The sequence below is a fragment of the Sceloporus undulatus genome, chromosome 5, assembly GCF_019175285.1.
Source record: "Sceloporus undulatus isolate JIND9_A2432 ecotype Alabama chromosome 5, SceUnd_v1.1, whole genome shotgun sequence".
NCBI classification, from domain to species: Eukaryota; Metazoa; Chordata; class Lepidosauria; order Squamata; family Phrynosomatidae; genus Sceloporus; species Sceloporus undulatus.
Genome location: NC_056526.1, coordinates 136,675,262 through 136,697,134, shown reverse-complemented (window position 1 = coordinate 136,697,134; position 21,873 = coordinate 136,675,262). Strand labels below are relative to the sequence as shown.

The 21,873-nt window shown below is 39.5% G+C and overlaps 2 protein-coding genes across 8 annotated transcripts in view; one reads left to right on the top strand and one right to left on the bottom strand.

The window, feature by feature from the left end:
• The window catches only part of CLCN3 (chloride voltage-gated channel 3), a 61,193-nt gene extending 57,029 nt beyond the window's left edge, over positions 1 to 4,164 (top strand). For all 6 annotated transcript variants that reach the window (XM_042467022.1, XM_042467026.1, XM_042467023.1 and 3 more), the window contains one exon: positions 918 to 4,164. In XM_042467022.1, coding sequence (XP_042322956.1) covers positions 918 to 1,076 — 159 coding nt within the window. In that variant the 3' untranslated portion in view covers positions 1,077 to 4,164. The remainder of the gene's footprint in view (positions 1 to 917) is intronic.
• A 1,924-nt stretch (positions 4,165 to 6,088) lies between these two features.
• LOC121930556 (histone PARylation factor 1) lies at positions 6,089 to 21,448 on the bottom strand. Of its 2 annotated transcripts, none has more exons than XM_042467029.1 (9): positions 21,350 to 21,448; positions 20,166 to 20,302; positions 17,865 to 18,024; positions 17,116 to 17,305; positions 15,933 to 16,031; positions 12,100 to 12,250; positions 9,400 to 9,487; positions 7,652 to 7,824; positions 6,089 to 6,624 (listed from the first exon to the last, which is right to left on the bottom strand). In XM_042467029.1, exons 2-9 carry the CDS (start codon positions 20,292 to 20,294, stop codon positions 6,493 to 6,495), a joined length of 1,122 nt encoding a protein of 373 aa, XP_042322963.1. In that variant the 5' UTR covers positions 20,295 to 20,302; positions 21,350 to 21,448; the 3' UTR covers positions 6,089 to 6,492. The 2 variants fall into 2 exon arrangements, with proteins under 2 accessions (XP_042322963.1, XP_042322962.1); XM_042467028.1 differs by lacking the exon at positions 21,350 to 21,448 and adding an exon at positions 21,198 to 21,342.
• Between the last annotated feature and the right edge of the window lie 425 nt (positions 21,449 to 21,873).

Genomic DNA, 21,873 nt, shown 5'->3' with positions numbered 1-21,873 from the left:
TGCTGGAAATAACTTTTATTTCCTAATTAATATTATAATCTGTGATACTATCATCCATTGTTGGTCCTTTTGCTATATTCCCTGCCACAGATTCTGGTTGCTGCTGTGCAGTAGTTGCTATTAAAACCCGCCTTCCAAGTTTAACTGCTTACATGCTAATTGAACTTGCATATTATTCTAATACTTCACAAATGTTTCATGCATCCTCTTTAAGAGAAAGTTACAGTCAAAACTACTAACCAGAATAACAAGGTCAGAAGCTCATTCTTTCTTTCTGCCTCTCCTGTGATAATATCTTATAGGACAGCTTTGCTCCTTAGTGTACTGTAGTGTAAGATCTTGATCATAAGAGCACCGTTTCTAAATCTGGGGGAAAGTCTAAATATATGGTTTCTTACTTTTCCCCAATCAGTCCCAGTTAAAACAGTTTAATCTGTGATCATCTTTTCTATAAACCTAGCTGCATGTGCTCTTATGAAACCAATGGGGTTATGCTGAACAGCACCTCAAAATTGAACTGTTAAAGAATTTTGAGTTTGGCTAGATTCAGCCATATTTTCCTTTGGTAATGGGATCAATATCTCTTATTCACCCCCACTGCACCCTGCTTTGTTACTATTTTGTTGGCATATGATAATGAAAGATAAAACCCTAAGTGGGTTGAGGCTTGGCTTGTTTACAATGAATCAGTTTACTGACTTTTCTTAATATCACAATACTGCTGTCATTTTTTAACAAAATGATGGTTGCTTTGATGACAATAAAATGTTTTTCTTGTAATAAGAAAATTAGGCTTTATTGTGTTCTGCTCCTGTTGACAAAAAGGATTTGGCTACAGATTAGCTTGACTTGATGGGTTTTTGTTGTTTTTGTTGTTCCTTCATTTAATTCTCCTTTTTGTGTGTGTCTCTTTTCAGGCGCCTCCTTGGCATCATAACAAAAAAAGATATCCTCCGTCATATGGCCCAGACGGCAAACCAAGACCCCACATCAATAATGTTCAACTGAACCCAATAACTGAGGAGAGAGAGGAAAATGAAGAGGAGGTTCATTTGTTGAATAGCACAACACTTTAACACAGGGCATTGCTTTGCAATGGGAAGGAAAACTGGACTTAAGGAGAAGTGTGCGACTGGATTTCAGGAGGTGGCTTAAGAAAAGGTGGGGAAAGGATGTTCCTCACACTCCCAAAGTGGAGAGAGAGCAAAGTTCTGCATTCCTGCACTGGATGTGTTCTAAATTGGTAGATCTGCCATGATAGTGCAATGGGAAGTTATGTTAGAAGACAGAAGGATCCAGTCCTTAACCTGCCGTTTTACCATTGAAGAAAGTGGTGGTTAGTCCCTGTTCTGGAGGGATTGTTTTGAATTGAGCCATCTTTTGAAGACTGGAATATTTTGCTCTTTTTACCATAGACAGTTGTTGTGTTGACTCGTGAAATGCATAGCTGTATTCCACATCACCTCTTTACATTCCAGAAGATTTTTTTTATTTCCTCTCTTTCTCTCTCCTGAGCTGTAACAGCCTTTTCGCAATTGGTGTGTCCTTTTGAAATGGTAGTTTCTCATATTGAGATGTACTGTGACCTGCTAAGTTTGATCACAAGATGGAATTGTTTCTTGTGCCATTTAAACCTAGAGCTTGTTTATCATGAAATTCTTGTGGCAGTTTAGATCTCCTGCAGCAAACAGATTGTGCAGGTAAAATAACTTGGGTGAAGCATGTTAAGAAATCCTGCATTTTGTCAGCTGCAATATAAACAGCCAAAACGTGTCTCAAGAAGAATGTTTCCCTTGCAAGATAATAATGTGACCTGGGCTTATGCAATTTTTTGTATTATTAAAAACACTAAGGTATATATGTACCAATGTTGTGCAGTCTAAGGAAGATACTGCTATTCTACTAAGAACAGGAACAGTTTGATATAAATGTGTATCTGATAACAACTGCATGCTGAAACACTGAAGATTGTCCCCCCATTAAGATCCATCACATTATGTTTCCCATTCCTACAAAAAAGATTGAAATTTTTAAAATCATAATTTGCACTAGATATACATAGATATCTTACCATGATTTTATTTATATTTTTATGGACTAAAATATACTAAATGCAGATTAGTCACAGGGTTACTTTTACCTTTGTAACATGATTTTTATACACTAAAAATTCTTTATTAGCAAAGATGTGCTAGGCAGCAGCTTGGCAACAGAGGAAGGGTTTAAGTATTTCTTTCTAACCCAGTCAACACTTGATTGCCATAAATCTTAAAATTACTGTTTGTTTTTAATCAAATAACTGGAATATTAAGACACTCAGTATTTGTAAATATTGCAATATTTAAACAATAACAATATTTAAATTACAGGCATACGTTTTGTCTTTAAATTTACAGGAATTTTGAAATGTAGCAGCTGAAGAGATAACTCAGTTGTAGTTCAAATCTCTTATTACTTGAAAAGATGTGTAAGGTTTAAACCTCCTCTGCAGTATATACAAGCAGGGAGTTCTTTATAACTGGAACTTTTTGTTATATGCTTTGATCCCAATTATAAATTCTTTATTTTGAGTCAGAGCACTCCCATAAAGACTTAAGAGGGATTGATTAAGATATTGATTATGATAAAACAAAAAGTAATGAAAAAAATTGAAATTTGGGCATCCCAAAGCCCACATCATCTAACACAACAGGCATTAATGGCAACTATTCAGGTATTTTATTGTGTGCATTTAGAAAGACAGGGCAGCATGAAAACCTCGGCATGCATAATGTGGCTTCTGAGTCTTTACACTTGCTCAGTGGCCCCTACCTCATTTGATAAAACCATTTTAAAACTGGAATCTCAAAAGCTGTTGCCCAGGCAGCAAAGGAAGCTGCTGTCAAGGAGGCAAAAAAGAACCAGAAGCCCTGCTTGCATGCATTTGTGTTCTTGACACAGATCTACAGCATCTTGCCAGAGTAAGTTAATATCCTCCTTTCTTTAAAGTTCTTGATACCCAAATACCCGAGTGGGAAGTCAGCATGGTTTTAAGAAGTAGAAAGAAATCAACAAGTGCTTTACTAACTGGCTCAAATACTAGTTTTAAACACTGTCCATTGTTTACACAATACTTCTTCATAAATCTTGAGATGTTTCTCACTAGCTCCTAACTTCACAGTGTAGTTACACTTTTTTGCCTTGAACCCAACAGTTTCTTGAGAAACTCTTTTCAGTCTGACATTGATTTGGATTCAAACCAATTTGGTTTGGATTTCCTTTCCATTGATGGAAAATAGCTCCCTCATTAAAATTAATAATGTACAAACCCACCCACCCACATTTCCTTTTTTGCTGCTTGGGTATAAAACTGGAATAACTTCGTTTGGAGCCTTTTGTGTAATTCAGTAATGATGAGCAAAGATAATTTGGCCTCTGTATAGATCATGCAGAGACAGTTTGTTTTCGTCCCTCCAACACGACTTGAAACTGAAAATAATTGGCTTTGGGCCAGGTGTGTGTACAATTCATCTGACTTTGGCTCTAATCATGTGCATCTTTAAACCAAATATTTCCCTGAGCCACACCTTCTAATTCTTAAAGCTTTGAAACTCCCCTGCAACCACTTAAGTTTTAAGACACTCACTTTATGTGTGTTTGAATAAATGCAGAACCCTGACTGCACTTCATAGCATGAAATGAAAAATACTAGTTCATGCCCTTGATGTGTCTTATTTAAATGTTAGATCTTCACATTTAGAACTTCATATCTATATTGTGCTGATCTAATGCATTTTGTTTGCTCTTTTTACCTGATCAGTTTCCCATACACTGACACATCATGACGTGTTAGAGATTCTGAAACTAAAGTAAGTGTGCCTGTACTGCTCAACAAAAAGGGTTTACTAATAATAATGTAAAAATTTGCAGCGCCTTACTCAGGCTGGGGCAGGATCTGGTGTTTGGGGGGATGTCAGCATCTTTTTTTATTTGTAACAGTTTAGTTGGTGGTTCATGAAGATTGCATAGTTTGTTAATCTGTGATATTTCCTAGAACTGTATTAAACATTGATCTCAATGTTTTTTATTTATACTAGTGTGGTAGCGTTGCATATCATTACAGTAAAATAAAATCCTATTACTGTGATGATTCCATTAGGAAACATTAAAAATTCTATATGACCATTTTGGTTTCACTTTTTCATTGCTGTATGTTGTCACAGGGTATATAAATTTAATGTATTCCCCTCTTGTGCATGCGTGCACACACACACACACACACACACACACTCACTCACTCACCCATACACCCCTGGAAGATCCTATGAAAAATGATAGAATTGATTAAATGTTACAGAACAACTTTACACATCTCTTGCATTTATTCAGTTAATGAATGAAGTGGAAACATCAGTGAGAGCTGGGATTGAGTCACACTATACAATTACAGCATTTTGATGCCACTTTATCTACCAGAAGCACCGCATTTCCCTAACCCTAGTATGCGCTCTGCGCATATTTTAATGGCGGTGTGTAACCCGCCATTGCCATGCAAGGAGTGTAATAAAGTCCCCACAGGCCTGTGTGCTCATTTGCATTAAATGTACTTCCTGAATCTTTTGTACCACTGTTGTTCAGAAATGTTGCAGCAGCATGAGATTTCACTGTGCATCATCAGCCTTCCATCAAAAACAGGCTGGCATTCTGCTAGTTATGATGCTATTAGATTTTCAACTGCATAACCATTACATTTGATTGTGGTACCGTTGTCATACACATTGTCCTTGAAATTGACCTTAAAATCTAGTCGGCTGTCCGGAAGAACAGAGTTCTTCTTAATACCCTAATATTAATACCTTTTCATTTTCAAAGCATGGGCTCTGTATCAACACTCATTCCATTCAGGTTCTAACGTTAATAAATCTACATCTAAAATACCTGAGGTTACAATCTGGACTAACAATGTTATGTAAAGGGAAATTTCTATTCCCTACATCTGTTCAGGAGCAGATAGTAAATTTGATCCTCCAATGGTATCCATTCTGTCAAGATATTATTGGACAAAACCAACAACTTTTTTTTTTGCTGTAAGTGCAGTTTTAACTTACAGCGGTGCCAATTTCCAGGGAATTCTGAGGAATGTAATTAATTTTTTCCAGGGATTTTGACTGAATATTCTGGTAAATATTGGGGAATTCTGGGGATTTTGGAAAAACATTCAGGGAAATATCTTTGAGGCTTGTTGGCAACACTTAACTTAGCAAGGCACTTGCACAGCATTTGTATCTTGAAGTTTGGATTGCTACTGGGTGAAAATCTGGAAGGAGCTTCAAATTAACACTGCTACAGAGATAACGGCCTTTAACACTGATTTTGTATCTTAGGCTTTTTAATTTATATGTAGTGTTCATAAAACTTTGCATAGTGGGCAGTCTCAAAATGTACAAAAATAAAAATGCTGTAGCATGCATGGAGTGAAACAGCGGCATAAAAAGCAGACGGCACATGCCCACAAGACACCCAGAAGCTGGCTTCAAGCTGGGCAGCTGTCCACATGTGGGCTGGCTTCTGGGCACTCTGGCGGCATGGCATTTACATACTGCAAGAGCTCCTTAAAGCCAGCTTCCTACTGCAGTGGGAGGTTCAGTACTTACATTGACCTGTGGATAAGTCAACCCAGGCTTTTTCGGTCACAATTTCTAGATTTATACATGAGTATATACATTAATACCCAGTGGGGCATACATAGAGAAAGAAAGTCATAACAACAATAAAAGATCTTAACTATCCATTACATACAACAATATCTGCCCTGAATAGGAAAGATATATCAGTGAAATATGAACACAAATAGGAGTGTCTCATAGCAGCCACTTTAAAACTTTTTGGATTCAGCAGCCTATGTTCATATGATCTGACAAACAACCTTATATTGCAAAGGATTTAAGAAAATGTTTTAGCAAGCATGTGGGTGAGCCCTGGTGGTGCAGTGGTTAAATGCCTGTACTGCAGCCACTCACAAACCATAAGGTTGCGAGTTCAATATCAGCAAAAGGGCTCAAGCTCGACTCAAGCTTGTAGGCCTCCGAGATTGCTAAAATGAATACTCAGCTTGTTGGTGGCAATTAGCTTACACTTTGTAAACCGCTCAGGGAGTGCTTAAGTGCACTGATAAGCGGTATAGAAAAGTACTTGCTATTGCTAAGTCTGCTGCACTGCTCTTGAACCAATGTCCCCTGCATATATATGTGGAGTACCAGTATTGGAACAAAACTCATCATTTTAAAACCATCTTATTGAGGAATCCACAGATTCTGTGGAACAATGTTTAAAAGCCTTCAAACTGAGGACATAGGTGGAGTAAAAAAATCACTAAAACCAAAGATAAATGTGGCATGGATCCCCTGCCCCAGTAACAAGGTGTTTTTTTTTTTAATGTTTATTCTTCACAAAATTACATCCGTTTAGTACCAAAATTCATAACAAACATCCTTGATGAGGTGTCACTGTATATCATGCTGCAAGTTGGTCAACATTATCTTTTCTTCTATTAGCTAAATGAGCTTCAATGATCTCTGCAAACACACTTCTCTTCAGCAAGTTGTAAGCAAGAGGCAGCAACTGGCCAACAATCTTGTGAAAATACTAAAAAAAAATATGAAATAAGTTATTAGAGGTTCTCACAAACATTGATCTATATAAGCAATGGCTTCTTAGCCAATCTGTTTTTCATTTAAAAGGCAGCTTCACGTTGAGGCATACAACAACATTTTTTGAGAAGTGTTAATTTATGCTTGATTTTGATTCATAAATCTTTTGAAACCAGTTCTTCCAGAATATTACACTAAAGAGGTTGAGTATCCCTTATCCAAAAATCCCTAATGCTCCAAAGTCCAAAACTGTCCACATGGGCGACTGGGATAGTGACACCTTTGCTTTCTGATGTTTCAGTGTACACAAACTATGCTTCATAAACAAAATTAATAAAAATATTGGGTATAAAATTACATTCAGGCTGTATGTATAAGGTGTATACAAAAAAATAACTGTCATGTTTAGACTTGGGTCTCATCTCCAAGATATCTCAGTATGTAGATTCAAATATTCAATAATAATAATAAATCCAAAATACTCCTGGTCCCAGGAATTTTAGATAAGGGAGACTCAATCAGTATTACTTCAGTTGTTACTATTACAAAGTACAGTCAGCCCTCCACATTTGCATCTTTGACTTTTGCACATTTGATTATTCACAGATTTGATTAATATGTTCTCTCTAGGAATTTCTTGTCCTCCAACTTGGCTCTATGGTCAATAACGACTAGAGGCTGGACTGGATAACCTAGATCTAGGGAAAAAAACTTCTGTAGGCATTTATAGGTCCTCCAGTGCAATTGTATAGTCAACTTCCAGCATATGTTAACCATAGACCTGCACTGGAGGACCTAGAGATTCCTATAGAGGTGTTCTCTCAGGTTTAAAAGTTTTGTTATTTGGGTTTTTTCCAGTTTCACAGGGATCCTGTGCCCCTAACCCCAGCAAATGTGGAGGGCCCAGTGTATTAGGCTTATGGTTTAACAACAGACCCTTGAAGCAGTAAATATGAAGTTAATGAGAATGGTGTGCATGTACTAGAATTTCCCATTTCTGAAGAGAAAATAATTTAACTTACATGTGACCCATAGCAGAAGAGATCTACACCCAACTCGTATCCCATACCATAGTCACATTCATCATTAGCAAACTGAACAAATGTTAGCATTTCCTGAATAGGGGCAAATGCTTTCAGTCTCTGGTCATCATTAGGAGCATCAACAATTGCTTTACAGATTCTTTTGAGACTAGCTGCAGAGAAAAATAAGTGAAAACAGGATTAGGACATAGCACTTCTGTATATGGCAGTAATACAGGTTGAGTCTCACTTACCCAGAAATCCAAAATCTGAAATATTCCAAAATTGTCCACATGGGTGGCTGAAGTAGTGACAACTTTGCTTTCTGGTGGTTCAATGTACACAAAATTTATTTTATGCACAAAACTATTTAAAATACTGTATATAAAATTACTTTTAGGCTATGTGTATAAGGTGTACATGAAACATAAATGAGTTTCATATTTAGATTTGGGTCCCATCTCCAAAATGTCTCATTTTGTATATGCAAATATTCCAAAATCCAATCAGTCAGTCAATCAAAACACTTCTGTGTGCAAGCATTTCAGATAAGTGAGACTCAACCTGTACTACTACTTAAAATACGGCAAACAGCATTGGATTGCTGAATCAACTAGGTGACTCTTTACACTAGTTCAAGCAAGAGTTGGGGCTTATGCATACCCATTAGTAAAATATATAAGGCACATATATTTTACAGTGAGATCTATTAACTCTTTAACAAAATCCAATACACATCGGTGGTACCTTTATTAGGTCAACGAGAAGGTGCAAAAATGGTCTTTTACTGCCTTTGGTGGGCTGAATTTTTTTTCTTCCTAACATTCTCTGTAACATTAAAAACAAAACAGAGACACTTGCAACCCGTAAATACAACACCTTTTATTCTGCATGAATTTTGTACAGTCTATCTGGTGAAAAATCCAGTGAGCTTTGAAAGCTAGTATCATCATTATATATTTTTATTATTAATGGCACCTTCTGGTTGGTCTAACTGACAATACATTCAGTTACCGAAACCCAACTTATGCAGCACCTTGTATGAATTCTGTGCATAATACAGAAGATGCATAGGCTTTGTGGCAAAGAATTCAGTGCAAAAAGGTTTCTAAAACCAATTCAAACAATAAGTAGATAAAAACATTTTAAAAACCTATTAAAATACTGTTTAAAAACTTATAAGAGCAATCTAAACTTGACAAGGTGCTGGGAAATACAAGAGGGCCTCCTCACAAGACGTCAAATTTCTAATAGGCTCATATGGGATAGGGCAGTCCTTCAGATATCTTGGCCATGAGGTATTTAGGGCTTTGTAAGTCAACACCAGCACCTTGAATTTTTCTCAGAAGCAAATTGGAAGCCAGTGCAATTCATGCAAGGCTGGTGTTATATATTGTGCATCATCACAATTTACTAGCATGGTTGTGTAATGTGTGAGCAAGATATCTCTACTGTCATAAAGTTACACATAACAGTGTCTGATGCAGGAACTCAGTGCTAGTTTTAAAATGTATTGTTTGTCTCTGATGGTTCTAAACCAAAATCAATCTTATATGTTTCAAGAAATATTCAATAGTATGTCAGTTGTTTATTTATTTTTATTTTAAACTAGAACTGAGCTTTTGTTCTTAAAAGATTTAACTATACAGTAATCTAACAGGTAATGCACACTAATACTAATAGGAAAACAGCTGTGTATATTATCTAATATTCTTTCTGAGAACAGAAACACTGGATTTTTTTTTTACCATTTGTTTCAGGAAGCTCTCTGTATCCAACATCATTCTTATCCACAGGTACAACCAGACCAGCTCCATGGAATGATTTTGTTACAATCTGTGTTAAGAGGGTGAAAAACCAAGTATTATTATCTGTCAAGTCAAAAGAACCAAGCAATAAAAATATTAATTCTACATATAGTCAATCTTATTTTCTTAGAACAAATTATTGAGCAACCATACGCCGTAGATTCACACCATAACTTGATACTGTCTTTCCCTAACAAAATGAAAATGTTTATAAACCAAAGAATTCCAGTAATCTGAGAACTCCCAGCTTCCTATAGACAGAATTGTACCAGCCCATTACAATACATAGACTGTTACACCATATATTGATTGTTCCTGGTGTCTCCACCTGTATCATTTAAGGTAATTTCCTCACATGTGTAGCAGATAGCTGATGAACATAAGCAAGGTTTCTATACCATCCTCAGTTACTTGCTCACAGTACTGATGTACAAGCTCAGTTTTAACAATAGCAAGTACATTTCCATACCACTTATCAGTTCACTTAAGCACTCTCTAAGTGGTTTACAATGTGTAAGCTAATTGCTCCCAACAAGCTGGGTACTCATTTTAGCAACCTACGGAAGGATGCAAGGCTGAGTCGACCCAGGAGCCCTTCAGGATCAATCTCACAACCTTGTGGCTGTGAGAGGCTGCAGTACTGGCATTGAACCACTCCGGCACCAGGACTCCTAATATTCTTCGGTACCTTTAGGTCTTCAGTACCTTCACCTATGACCAGTGTATTTTGTCAAAATCATTTGATATTTAAAATATAAACTGAAGTCATTCCAGGTTCCTGTTTTCTTTATATGCCACATTTGAGATACATTCTTCAGTTTCCTCTAAACTATTGTTTTTCGTTTATTCTCCTTTATTCTTAATTATACCATAGTATGCATATATGTTAAGATGTATATACCACTAAGTCCAACGTCATTGCCAGGTAAAGCGTGTACAAGATAGCAGCTTTAACTCCTTTCATTATAAAATACTAAAACCCATTATGTGGTGATACATTTACAGAAACAACCAAAATGTGCAAAGTAAAACATGCTAGCTTTGGAAGCCCAGGCAAAGATGATGAAGTAGAATACATGAGAGGAAAAAAGTGATGGTGTTGTGATCACAGCATCTACAATTTTGTTTTGAGATGTTATAGGACATATGTATATACTAAGTATGGTTAAAACAATTCCATTCTAAGGATGATGAAAACAATTCACATGACATGTAAAAATGGTGCTCAGTAATGCAATCCTCTGCATGTTTACTCAATAGCAAGTCTTACTAAATTCACTTGGGTGCGTTACAGACCGCCCCGGTGTATCGGGGCCTCAGCTGCTACAACTGCAGCCTCCGAGGCCCCGATCCGCCGCTTTCCAGGCCGCTTCCCCACGGGCTGGAAAGGGGTGTCCTTGAGGCTTCAAGCCCCAAGGACACCCCGCAGCGGCGGGGAGGAGGAGAAAGAGGCCACTTGGCCCCTTTCTCTTTTGCGTCACTGGCGCAGCCATCTAAAGGCTGCGCCCAGTGACGCAAAGCTGGAAGGAGCTCTGAAACGGAGCTCCTTCCGGGGCCGCGGAAAGGGCGCACTAGGCGCCCCTGTGCGGCCCCACTGAGTCACAACCGTGCCGCCTCGTTTGGAGGTGGCGTGGTCGTGACATAGTCATGGCGGCGGCCATGTGGAACGGCCGCTGCCATTTTCTACACGCAGAGCGCGTATTAGGGTTAGGAGCGTCCAGAAAGGACACCCCTTTCTAACCCTAGTGCGCGCTCGTCACGTACTAGGGTGCCCGTTTGTAATAGGCCTGAGTTTTAGGTAAATGAATATTGGACTGCAGTTTAAGGAGCTAAATAAGAGGGTTTTTTTCCAAATCTATGGGTAGCTACCAACTTCTCCAACACCTTGCCCAAAAAGGGACATTACAGGAACTAGAAAGTAGTTGTCCATGCTAGATTCTTTAGTGACAAATGCTTACTACTTTTTCTTTAAAGCATAGTCAGAATGCACTTTCCTTTTCTCATTACTACTAATGTCCAAGTCTTTAATCCTCCCCCATATTTTTTAATAATCATGATGGGCAAGGATCCAGAGAACACGTTGTGGCTATTAAACTCTTAAGTATGAGCTTGACAAGTGTGTATAACAGCAGAATTAAGTGTAGCTCTTGCTATCTTCTTCTTTGATCATATCATAATGATGGCATTCAATTAAGCATGGTGAGTGATTTTTTCCACCCAAACTGGTCATAAACAGCTTTCTGGGCTTCCAGAATCTGACTTACTGAATTCCTGGGGAGAAAGCACATTCCCCACCCGAACAGAGCTCAGCAGCCAATACTGTGCAAATGCAGTGGTGGCAACAAAATGTATTTTAGCCACAACCAGTGCACAAAAGCTACAACATGCAATCTTAACTGTTGTCACTCATGTTCACAGAAAATCTTCTGCCATTTGCATTTGAGATGTCAACTCAATGGTTTCATTGCTTTCAACTCCTGAAAATATTAAAGAGTACATAGGGCTCTACAGTTTGGCTAAGGGCACTTTGGGCATTTGTATCTAATAGTGCAAATTGGCATCAAGCTGAAAAAAAGTAACTAAATTATTCATTAGAGTTGTTTTCTACTGAACTGGTTGTGAAAATAAATCAAGCCATACTTTCTTGTCTCTCTGCTTCATCTTCTTAGTTTTTTGCTCCAACTGATAACCCAATTCTTTAGCTGTTTTGGTGAGTTTTTCATCTAAATCTTTCAGAATACCACATTTCTTTTTATCAGTCAGCTCCTGAAGTTTTCTGGACAAAAACAATCTGAAACAGAAGACATTTCATTATTCATCCACTTTCCTCTGCAATTAAATAATAATAATAATAGTAATAATAGTAATAATAGTAATAATAGTAATAATAGTAATAATAATAATAGTTCTTTCTGACCCGTGTCTCCCTTGAAGTGGGGTACACCATAGATTAAAACACACAAATAATCATTTAAACACTGTAAGAACACTGTTAAAACACATAAAGATAGGCCACATTAAAATAATCCAGCATAATTAAAATATCCTAGTTTAAAATTGAATGGGTGGGCCTGCTGGAAGAGGTAAGTCTTTAATACTGTTTTAAAATTCAGACAGCATATTGAGCTGTCAAATTTGTCCTGGAAGGTCCTTGCATAGTTTAGAGGTGGCCGAAGTCAAAGACCTCGGGGTGACATCAATTCTGGTTGGTTTAAGCAAATGTCCCCCAGAAGACTTGAGTATATGGGACAGATTTTACAGAAAGAGGAAATCTCATAGGTAACCTGGTCCCAAACCATGCAGCACTTTAAAGGTAATAATCAAAACTTTGTACTTTTCCCAGAAACTAACTGGCAACCAGTGGAGTGATTTTAATATTGGTGTGATATGCTCAGTCCTAGATGTATCAGCAAATAATCTGGCTGTCATGTTTTGAACTAACTGAAGTTTACGAACTGGGAACAAAAAGTATGTAAAGAGAACTGAAGAGGTCCAGCTTTAAGGTCCAGCATGTGCAGCATGAATTTCATCTTTAGGTGTTCCAATTCTAGGAAGGGCCACATCTGGCATATCAGCTGAAGCTGATAATAAGCACTCTTGGCCATTTAATCTATCTGGGCTGACATTTGGAGAGACGTATCCAGGAGTACTCCCAAACTGTGAACAGAATCTTTCAGGGGCAGTGTAACACCATCCAGAACTGGTTGACACACCTCACTGTAAAAGTGAGCACTACTGTCTTGTCTGGATTCACTTTCACTTTCACACATTACCTCCTCCAAGTATTCATTCAGAAGAGACACACTATACATAGCTGAGGTTGTTTTTGAAGGTATATTTGGATGTCATCAACATACAGATAACACCCCACCCCATGTCTCCAGATGATCTCTCCCAGGAGTTTCATGTAAATGTTAAAAAACATTGAGGATAGAATGGCAACTTGTGGTATGCTATATAACAACTCTTTTTTTTGAGGAGTGACTATCCTCAAGTACCAACATCTGGAACCTGCCTGAGAGGTAGGACAAGAACCACTGCAACACAGTGCCTCTGATTCCCAACCCCCTCAGGTATTCCAGAAGGATACCATGGTGGTGGTGTCAAATGCTGCTGAGAGGTCTAAAAGCACCAGCAGGGACACCCCCCCCCCCTGTCAGTGCTAAAATGGAGATCATCCACTAAGGCAACCATAGCAGTCTCAACTCCATATCCTGTTCTGAAGCCAGTTTGAAATGGGCCAAGGAAGCGTGCTATCTCAAACTGTCTGGAGTTGGAAGGCAACTGCCCTCTCAATCACCTTGCCCAAGAAAGGAAACTTGTCTATAATTATTAAGGTCCAGAGAATTTAGGAAGGGCTTTTTCTGAAGTGGTCTAAACTCTGCTACTTTTAAACAAGGTGGAAAGTTCCCTCCTCTGAGAGATGCATTAATAATACTCTGCTGGAACAGCTGTAGAACCATTCGCAACAGGAGAAAGGAGCCTTTGGGAAGAACAGGCAAGCGGGCGCACTGTACCATGAACTCCTGTGCTGTAGAAAAGGGCTTCTTGATCTTGCAAAGAATTAACATAATTTCATTAATAAAGCAGAACATTGTAAAATACAAAAGCCAAATGTTAACTATAACTTTCAATATTTCAAAGCCATTCCTTGTGCTTGGGGATAAACTCCTGAAATGATCACAAGTACTTCCATGGGGAAGCAGAAGCAACAATATTTCTCAAAGAGTTCTATAAAATAGAGTTTTGTTCACTGATTAAACAGACAGCTTTATACAGCGAAGACTAGTGAACACATAGTGGTTGCATCCATTGTTCCTCATTCTAGTCTCTGGAGCAGCAAACAGGCTTGCTCCATCCTCAGTGCGACACCCCTTCAAATACTTTAAAAGGGCTATCATATCACCCCTTAACCGTCTCTTCTCCAGGCTAAACATACCCAGCTCCCTAAGTCTTTCCTCATAAGGCATGGTTTCCAGACCCTTCACCATTTTGGTTGCCCTCCTGTGAACATGCTCCAATTTGTCAACATCTTTTTTGAATTGTGGTGCCCAGAACTGGACACAGTAGTCCAGGTGGAGCCTGACCAAAGCAGAATAGAGTGGCATTATTACTTTGCTTGATCTAGACACTATACTTCTATTGATGCAGCCTATAATCGCATTGGCCTTTTTAGCAGCCGCATCACACTGTTGACTCATGTTCAACTTATGATCTACTAGGACTCCTAAATCCCTTTCACATGTCATCTCATTCAGCCAGGTGTCCTCCACCCTACATCTATGCATTTCATTTTTCCATCTTAAGTGCAGTATCTTACATTTCTCTGTAATTTCTGTGTTGAAATTCATTTTGTTAGCTTAGGCCCAGCTTTCTAATATATTCAAGTCTTCTTGAATTTTGATCCTGTCCTCTGGGATAATAGTTACTCCTCCTAGTTTAGTGTCATCTGTAAATTTGAGAAGCTTGCCTTCAAATCCTTCATCCAAGTCATTGATAAAAATGTTGAATAGCACTGGGCATAGAACTTGTGGCACTCCACTGGTCACTTCTTTCCAGGATGAAGAGGAGTCATTTCATTTTAATTTTTTTAAAATCAGATTATTCAAGAGATTTGGGATATTAATTTAATACAATATACACTGTTGACATGAGGTAAAGATTTTGCACAACCAAGTGTCCAGGGGAAATTTAGGCAAAATAGAAGCCACATAAAGAATAGTGATTTCAGTATTTCATTGGGGGGGGGGGAACCAGACCACCCAAAAAGGGTGGATCGGGGCCGCCCCAGAGCTGGTTGTTTTGGAGCCACGGCAGCCAAACACCATGGTCCCAATCTGCCCTGGAGGCAGCCCAAATAGGACCTCCTATTTGGGCCAATAAAAGCTGCCTTAAGTGATCTGGCCACAACCCCAGGGCAGCTTCTGTACCTTTTCTCATCAATGGAGAAAATCAAGGGTTGAATTTCAATCAGTAAAACATGGGTAAACCAGAGCACACACATACACACACACTGGTTTAGTACAATTTGTGCTTGTATTTGTGAACTTACATGTACACTATGGCTAGATTTCAGGTTTTTTTTAAAAAAGTAGTACTGATACATTGCTCTCCAATCTCATCTTCATGGCAGGGGTTGGACTGGATGGCCCTTGTGGTCTCTTCCAACTCTACGATTCTATGATTCTATGATCTAGGCTGCATCAGCAAAGCAGAAATAATGCAGTTTAGCACCACTTTAACTGCCATGGCCCCATGCTATGGAATCCTAAGATTTGTAGTTTGTTGTGACAACAGAGTTCTCTGACACAGAAGGCTAACTATCTCAAAACTACACATTCCAGGATTCCATAGCATGGAGCCATGGTAGTCAAAGAGGTGTCAAAATGCATTGGTCCTGCAGTGCAGATGCAGTCCTAGTTTGGCTTAGACTGACTAATTTTTAAACATAGCATGAAAGTATTAAAACTTACTTTACAGCAGCAAATACATTATCACCAAGTTGAGAAATCACACAACCTTTCTTGGTTTCATTTTCACCAACCCACGCTGGCAGTTCATCTGGTATATCCCTATAAGATATGCATACATAAAGTTTAGAAATAAATGCTTTCCATGGAATTACATGTGCAATTTGAAGCACTGCAAAGAAGAATGAAACAAGGCCCTCCCTTCCAAGAAAATACAATAACCTATGTTCATGGTTCTTTGAGTTTCTACTTCCTAAATTCTAATTTTGTTATCAGAAGCCTTCGCTTCTTGAAAATACTTTACAAAACATACTGTATTATAAAATTTCTGAAATTCTAATTCCCAACTGCAGACAAAAACATCTGATGGGTTTACAGTGCAATCCTAAACATTTATATCTCACTGTTTCTTCTTCCTTAGTCCTGAATTGAATTTGTTTGTTAAATTTTGGCTTATTTAAAATGCTAAATTTAAAGCGTGAGCTCTCTGCTTCAGAGTTACCTTACTTCACAGGGCTATTCGGAAAATCACTAATAATATACTAAGATCTTTTTTTTCAGTAATTCTTTCGCTACATCAGATGGGTGTTGTGCAAAACAGCATATTATTCAAACTGCTAGATAATTCAGGAAAACTTCTTTCCTTCCAAGCATGAACCTTTGGTGAAATATGTTCCCAGAGAAATTTCATATAATAAAACTTCAGGGTGGCATTTGTTGTACTTGCTCTGCCTGTAAGGTAGCTTTATAGAGCAACATGACTATAGGCAGATTAGAAATAACGACTGGAACTCACATGATACTTGTTTAAGACATTCACTGAAATTCTACAAGAAAATGTATAAAAACAGTCTATATGGACAAATATTCCAGGGGTGATTCATTCTTATTTGACTTCTTAATAAGATTTATACGAGTGAAAGAGAGAAACAAAGGGACATTGGAATATTTATCCATGTATATATATAAAACCCACGATAGATTCACTTTAGGGTCAGTATAAGACTAAATAAGTGTAGATAACTGGCACTTCAGATGTTTTGGCCTTTCCTCAGAACAGCTAATGATGAAATATTAAAGGAGTTGCAGTCTGAAAACAGCTGGCAGGCCACAGATGCTTATCTTCTGAGCAGAAGTACTAGAATACAAAAAAATATATATCTTCCATCAAACAGATGCATGTTACCTGAAATATCCCATATGATACTGCATTTTGCTGTCTCCAATAATAATAGTCTGGAACTCGGGAGGGTCATAAAAAAATCTCCAATGAAGGCTGAAGTTCACATCTTTTGATCCATGTGTCTTTTTGTGTTTTCCAGCAAGAATGTCAAATGGTCCAACTAACTGAAGTCCAATGCTCAATTTAAGTGCATCTACAACAAATAAAAATGCCTACTGTTTCATGCTCATAAAGAAAGATGTGATGACTCCCCTACCCCAAAACTCAAACTTTACATTTTTTTAAAAAAGGAAATCTTTTAAAAGAAAGCTCTTATTATTCCTGCTTTTTACATGCTAAATGAAACTCTCTTTTCTGAGCTCAGAGATAGTTCCTCCATCCACGATGAGCAATAGACCCTACCATTAAGTTCTCAGGTTTTTAAGAAGTGGAAATGAATAAAGATTTCTTGGTTCAAACACAACACACGCTTTCTGTGTTTGGCCAGTGTTGAACAGAAAGCTCAACCACTGATCCTTGTATTTTCACTTGTGCGCAACAAAACAATGTAATGCACAAGCATGCAATATAAAAACCTCTTACAAACAACTGTGGGCCAGTCTCAAATGTTTAAGTGAATACACTAAAGTAGGAAGCTAAGCAGTAATTTTTCATTATATCTGGGAACCAGTATTTGGCTTTAATTTTAGACAGCATTTAGAAAATATATTATGCCTGGAATAAAGTGGAAGATTCCAGTTTTTAGAACCTACCACATGGTTTGTCACAATCTAGATTCTCACAAAATTTCCAAAAATCATAGAAATCTTCTGGCATCTTGAGTCCATAGCAGCTTTCCACTTCTTGGCGAACATGTTCAGGGACATCTGATTCTTTGGACTGTCTCTTCTTTTCCTCGTTTGTCTTTTCACACTACCAGTGAACAGCAGGTCAGTTTTAATCCCACACCTGAGAAGAAGCAAACTCATACTTGTATATTTTAAGACATACGTGAGAAACCTGTGGGTCAGATGCATCTTAAGATCAGGCTGCATAGGGACTGGGATGGGGGAGCTGACTGACAATCACTAGAACATATACACTTTTGTGCTCCTTTTGAGCATTAGCTTTCCATTAACTTTCAGACCAATTTGTTTCTGCTTTAGGTAGGTAGTGGTTAGGACATAGTACTGTGCAAATGTCCAAGAGTGTGTACCCATGCGCGCACACACACACAGATATACTATATAGTTCAGATGCTCTGAGCTACTCCTAAAGCAGACCTGCACAAATTGGCAGAAGGGAGGATCCAAAATTAAAATAGGCTAAACTTCTTTGAGCTGTAGATAGGTTTTAATTAAATATTAATTAATTTATAATATTAATTAACAATATTAATTAGAATTAATTAATATTCATTCCATCCTCATCCTCCTCTGCCTAGCCTTCTCCTCAGGAGAAAGGCAAGTGGCAGAGGAGCTTTGCCTGTCCTTCTTCTCCATCTGGACTACTTCTTAGGAGAAGGTCAAGTGACAGTGGAGCCTTGAGGGGTGCACATTTACCCCTCTTCTTCCTCTGCTGCCCGGCCTTCTCAAAAGAAAGCCAGGTTAAGTAACAGTAGCGTCACTGGGTGGGTGCATGTGTGTGAACCACACCAGGTGACGCCCCAGAAAGGTTAGCCCCCCATACCATCCCCCATGCTCTGGGCATGCACACCATTCCCTGTGTGCGCACCTCCCGGTACCACAAACTCACCACTCTTTCGTCCTCCATGCCACTCCTTCCGCCACGTACCACTCTTTCCCCCACACGCTACATATGTCTCTCCTTTCCCTCTTGCACTCGCCTGCCACAACCTGCGGCCGTGCCACTCTTCCTCCCCCACACGCCACTCCCCCATGTGCCTCTCCTTTCTCCCTCTATTCCTCCCCAGGCACGCACCATTCCTTCCCTTCATGTGCAAGACAGGGAGTGCTGTGTTGTCCCAGGAAGCCCTGCCTCAGATATCTCCACCCCCAGAAGTCCCACCCCCACACTGGGTGACACCGAGTGCAGGAATGCCACTGCAAAGGAGAAGCCTTGCAGGGCGAGCGTTTGTTCCTCTTTCTCCTGCCCCACCCAGCCTTCTCCTTGGGAGAAAGCCAAGCAATGGAGGAGCTAGTGTTTGCCCATCCTTCTTCTCTGCCGCATGACCTTCTCCTCGGGAGAAAGTCAGGCAGTGGAGAAGTCTTGATGGGCAAGCATTTGCCCCTCCTTCTCCTCTATCCAGACTTCTTCTCAGAAGAAAACCAAGCAGTGGAAGGGCTTTGCAAGGCGAACATCTGCCAGTCCTCCTCCTCCTGCACATGGCCCTCTGCTCAGGAGGAGACCAAGCAGTGAAGGAGCTTTGAAGTTGTTCCACATCTTTGCTGGCTGTCCAAAATCCTTTGGCGAGCCACATGTGGCCCCTGGGCCATATGTTCTGCAGGCCTGTCTTAGAGGAACACCTGTCTAGAGAAGGAGTCAAAAGACTGAATGGGAACCAAATGGTATTTCCTACTGTCCCAAACTGTCATGTTTAGTGGACTCAGACCTGAGAAACCAAGACAGCATTATAGGGTGGAAACACTACAGTTTTATTTTGGATTCCTTGACAGAAGTTCACCACAGACTAAGCAGTATCAAATCTGAGTTTCCCCTGAGTTAGCCTTTAAGAGTTCCCTCTTCCTAACCTCTCTTTCCCAGCCTGCTGCCCCCAGCTTTAAATCAGATAAAAGGGTTCTTTGAAGATTCCTTTCCTCACTTTCCCCCATCTTCATTATCAAATCATCTGTCCCAAGAAGGAAGGTGTCCTCTATTCTCTATCAGTGTTTCACCTCAGGAAATAAACAAGGCCATAAAGATGCTGCTCATAGCAGCCCATTTGCTTCCCAAGCATTCCCCTTCAATTACCTCCACCTTCGCTCTTTCTTTGGTTAGCCATAGTGCTATTTCACTATATCAAATTATTCCTATAACACCACATCCCCTTATTACGACAGATCCATAACCTTTGGATACGACACAAACGGATGGAAGGGGAATGGCAAAGGTACCTGTCCTTGCACCACCACACGGGGTTTCTTCTTGCAGTCTCTGGTCATTTTGTTCCCTGCTGTCACCTCTGCAGCATCCCGCCTTTTGCGTCCACAAGGGTTTCCAACAGCTGGTCCTCGTGACGTCATCGTTCAAACTTATATGGTAAATGATACATAGTTAGAGGTGGAGAGCTAAAGGCAGAACACGCAAGTCACGTCTTGAATAGTTGGTAAATATTGCAGTACACTTGTCCCTCCACATTTGCAGCTTTGGATTTGTGGATTTGATCATTCATGAATTTTATGAGTATGTTCTCTCTAGGAATATCTAGGTCCTCCAGTGCAACTCTATGGTCAATGTTAACCAAAAGTTGCACTTTAGGACCTAGAGAGAACACTCCACTCCAGCGCAATTCTATGGCCAATGCCTGGCAGATGTTAACCACACAGCTGCACTGGAGACCCAGAGACACGGGTAAAAGCACAGGTTTTGCAATTTCCCCATATTCAGGGGGGTCCTGTGCCCCTGACCCCAGAGACTAGGCGGCTATTCCGTATTTATTTGAGAGGAAGTACCACTGAATTCAAGAGTAGTTATTTCCCAAGTAAGGATAGAATTAGTCTGTGATCTTGCAAGACATACTTGCTACAAATGAAGCCCACCATTTTGAGCAGCATCTGAGAAGCATGAATTTAACATTTCTAAAAGTGTTTTTAGCTGTTCTTGTGGAACGTCCTCCATTTTGAGCAGCGTGAAAAGAAGCATGAATTTAACATTTCTAGGAGGGCTTTTAGCTTTTATTTTGGACCATCCTCCATTTTGAGAGGCATGAATGAAAAGCATGAATGTAACATTTCTTAGACCGTTTCTAGCGTTTTATATTGCTGGGGAGTCCTCCATTTCCCCCGAATGCCCTCCATTTTGCGTTTCCTCCTCCTTTGAAGATGGAGGGAAAGAAGGAAGAGGGAAAGCAAAGAGGGAGAAGGGGAAGGAGGAGAGCCAAAGCCAGCAGGGGAAGGAAGGAGCGAGAAGGAGCCATGGCTGCCTACTGTGCCAGGGGCAGGGAGCTCCCTCGTCGCCTCGCCCGCCTTCTCTCTCCCACAGGCCTTGCTGCCTCAGGGCCTGCTCCAGAATACGCCGCCGCCGCCGCCGCCGCCACCACCTCCTCGTCTCTTTCTTTCTCTTGAGGGCTTTTATTCACCACCAATGCAGATGGGAAAACGACCCTTTCCCCTCCGAACTGCTAGCACCGCTTCCCAAACTCAGGCCTTCAAGGGACTCGGACTACATCTCCCAGAAGCCTCGGCCGTCTGAGGGATTCTGGGAGTTGAAGTCCAAAACACCTGTGAGGCCTAGAGACGTTGTTGTTGTTGTTGTTGTTGTTGTTGTTATTATTATTATTATTATTATTATTAGTATTAATCTTGATCATGCTAAAATAAAACATTCCATAATGCATTTTCTCCCCCTTTTCCCCAATTGTTTTGGGAATCACTGAATGGCCACTGTTTTTCTGCCCCACAGACTAATAATAATAATAATAATAATAATAATAATAACAGATTTTATTTACTATATCCTGCCTTTCCAGGAGGATCAAGACGGGTTACAATCGAATACATAAATAAATACATAACACACATGTATTTTTATTTTATTTTTATTGTGGTATTTATACCCCGCTATTCAGCCCTAAAGGCTATCATCATACATAACTAAAATTAC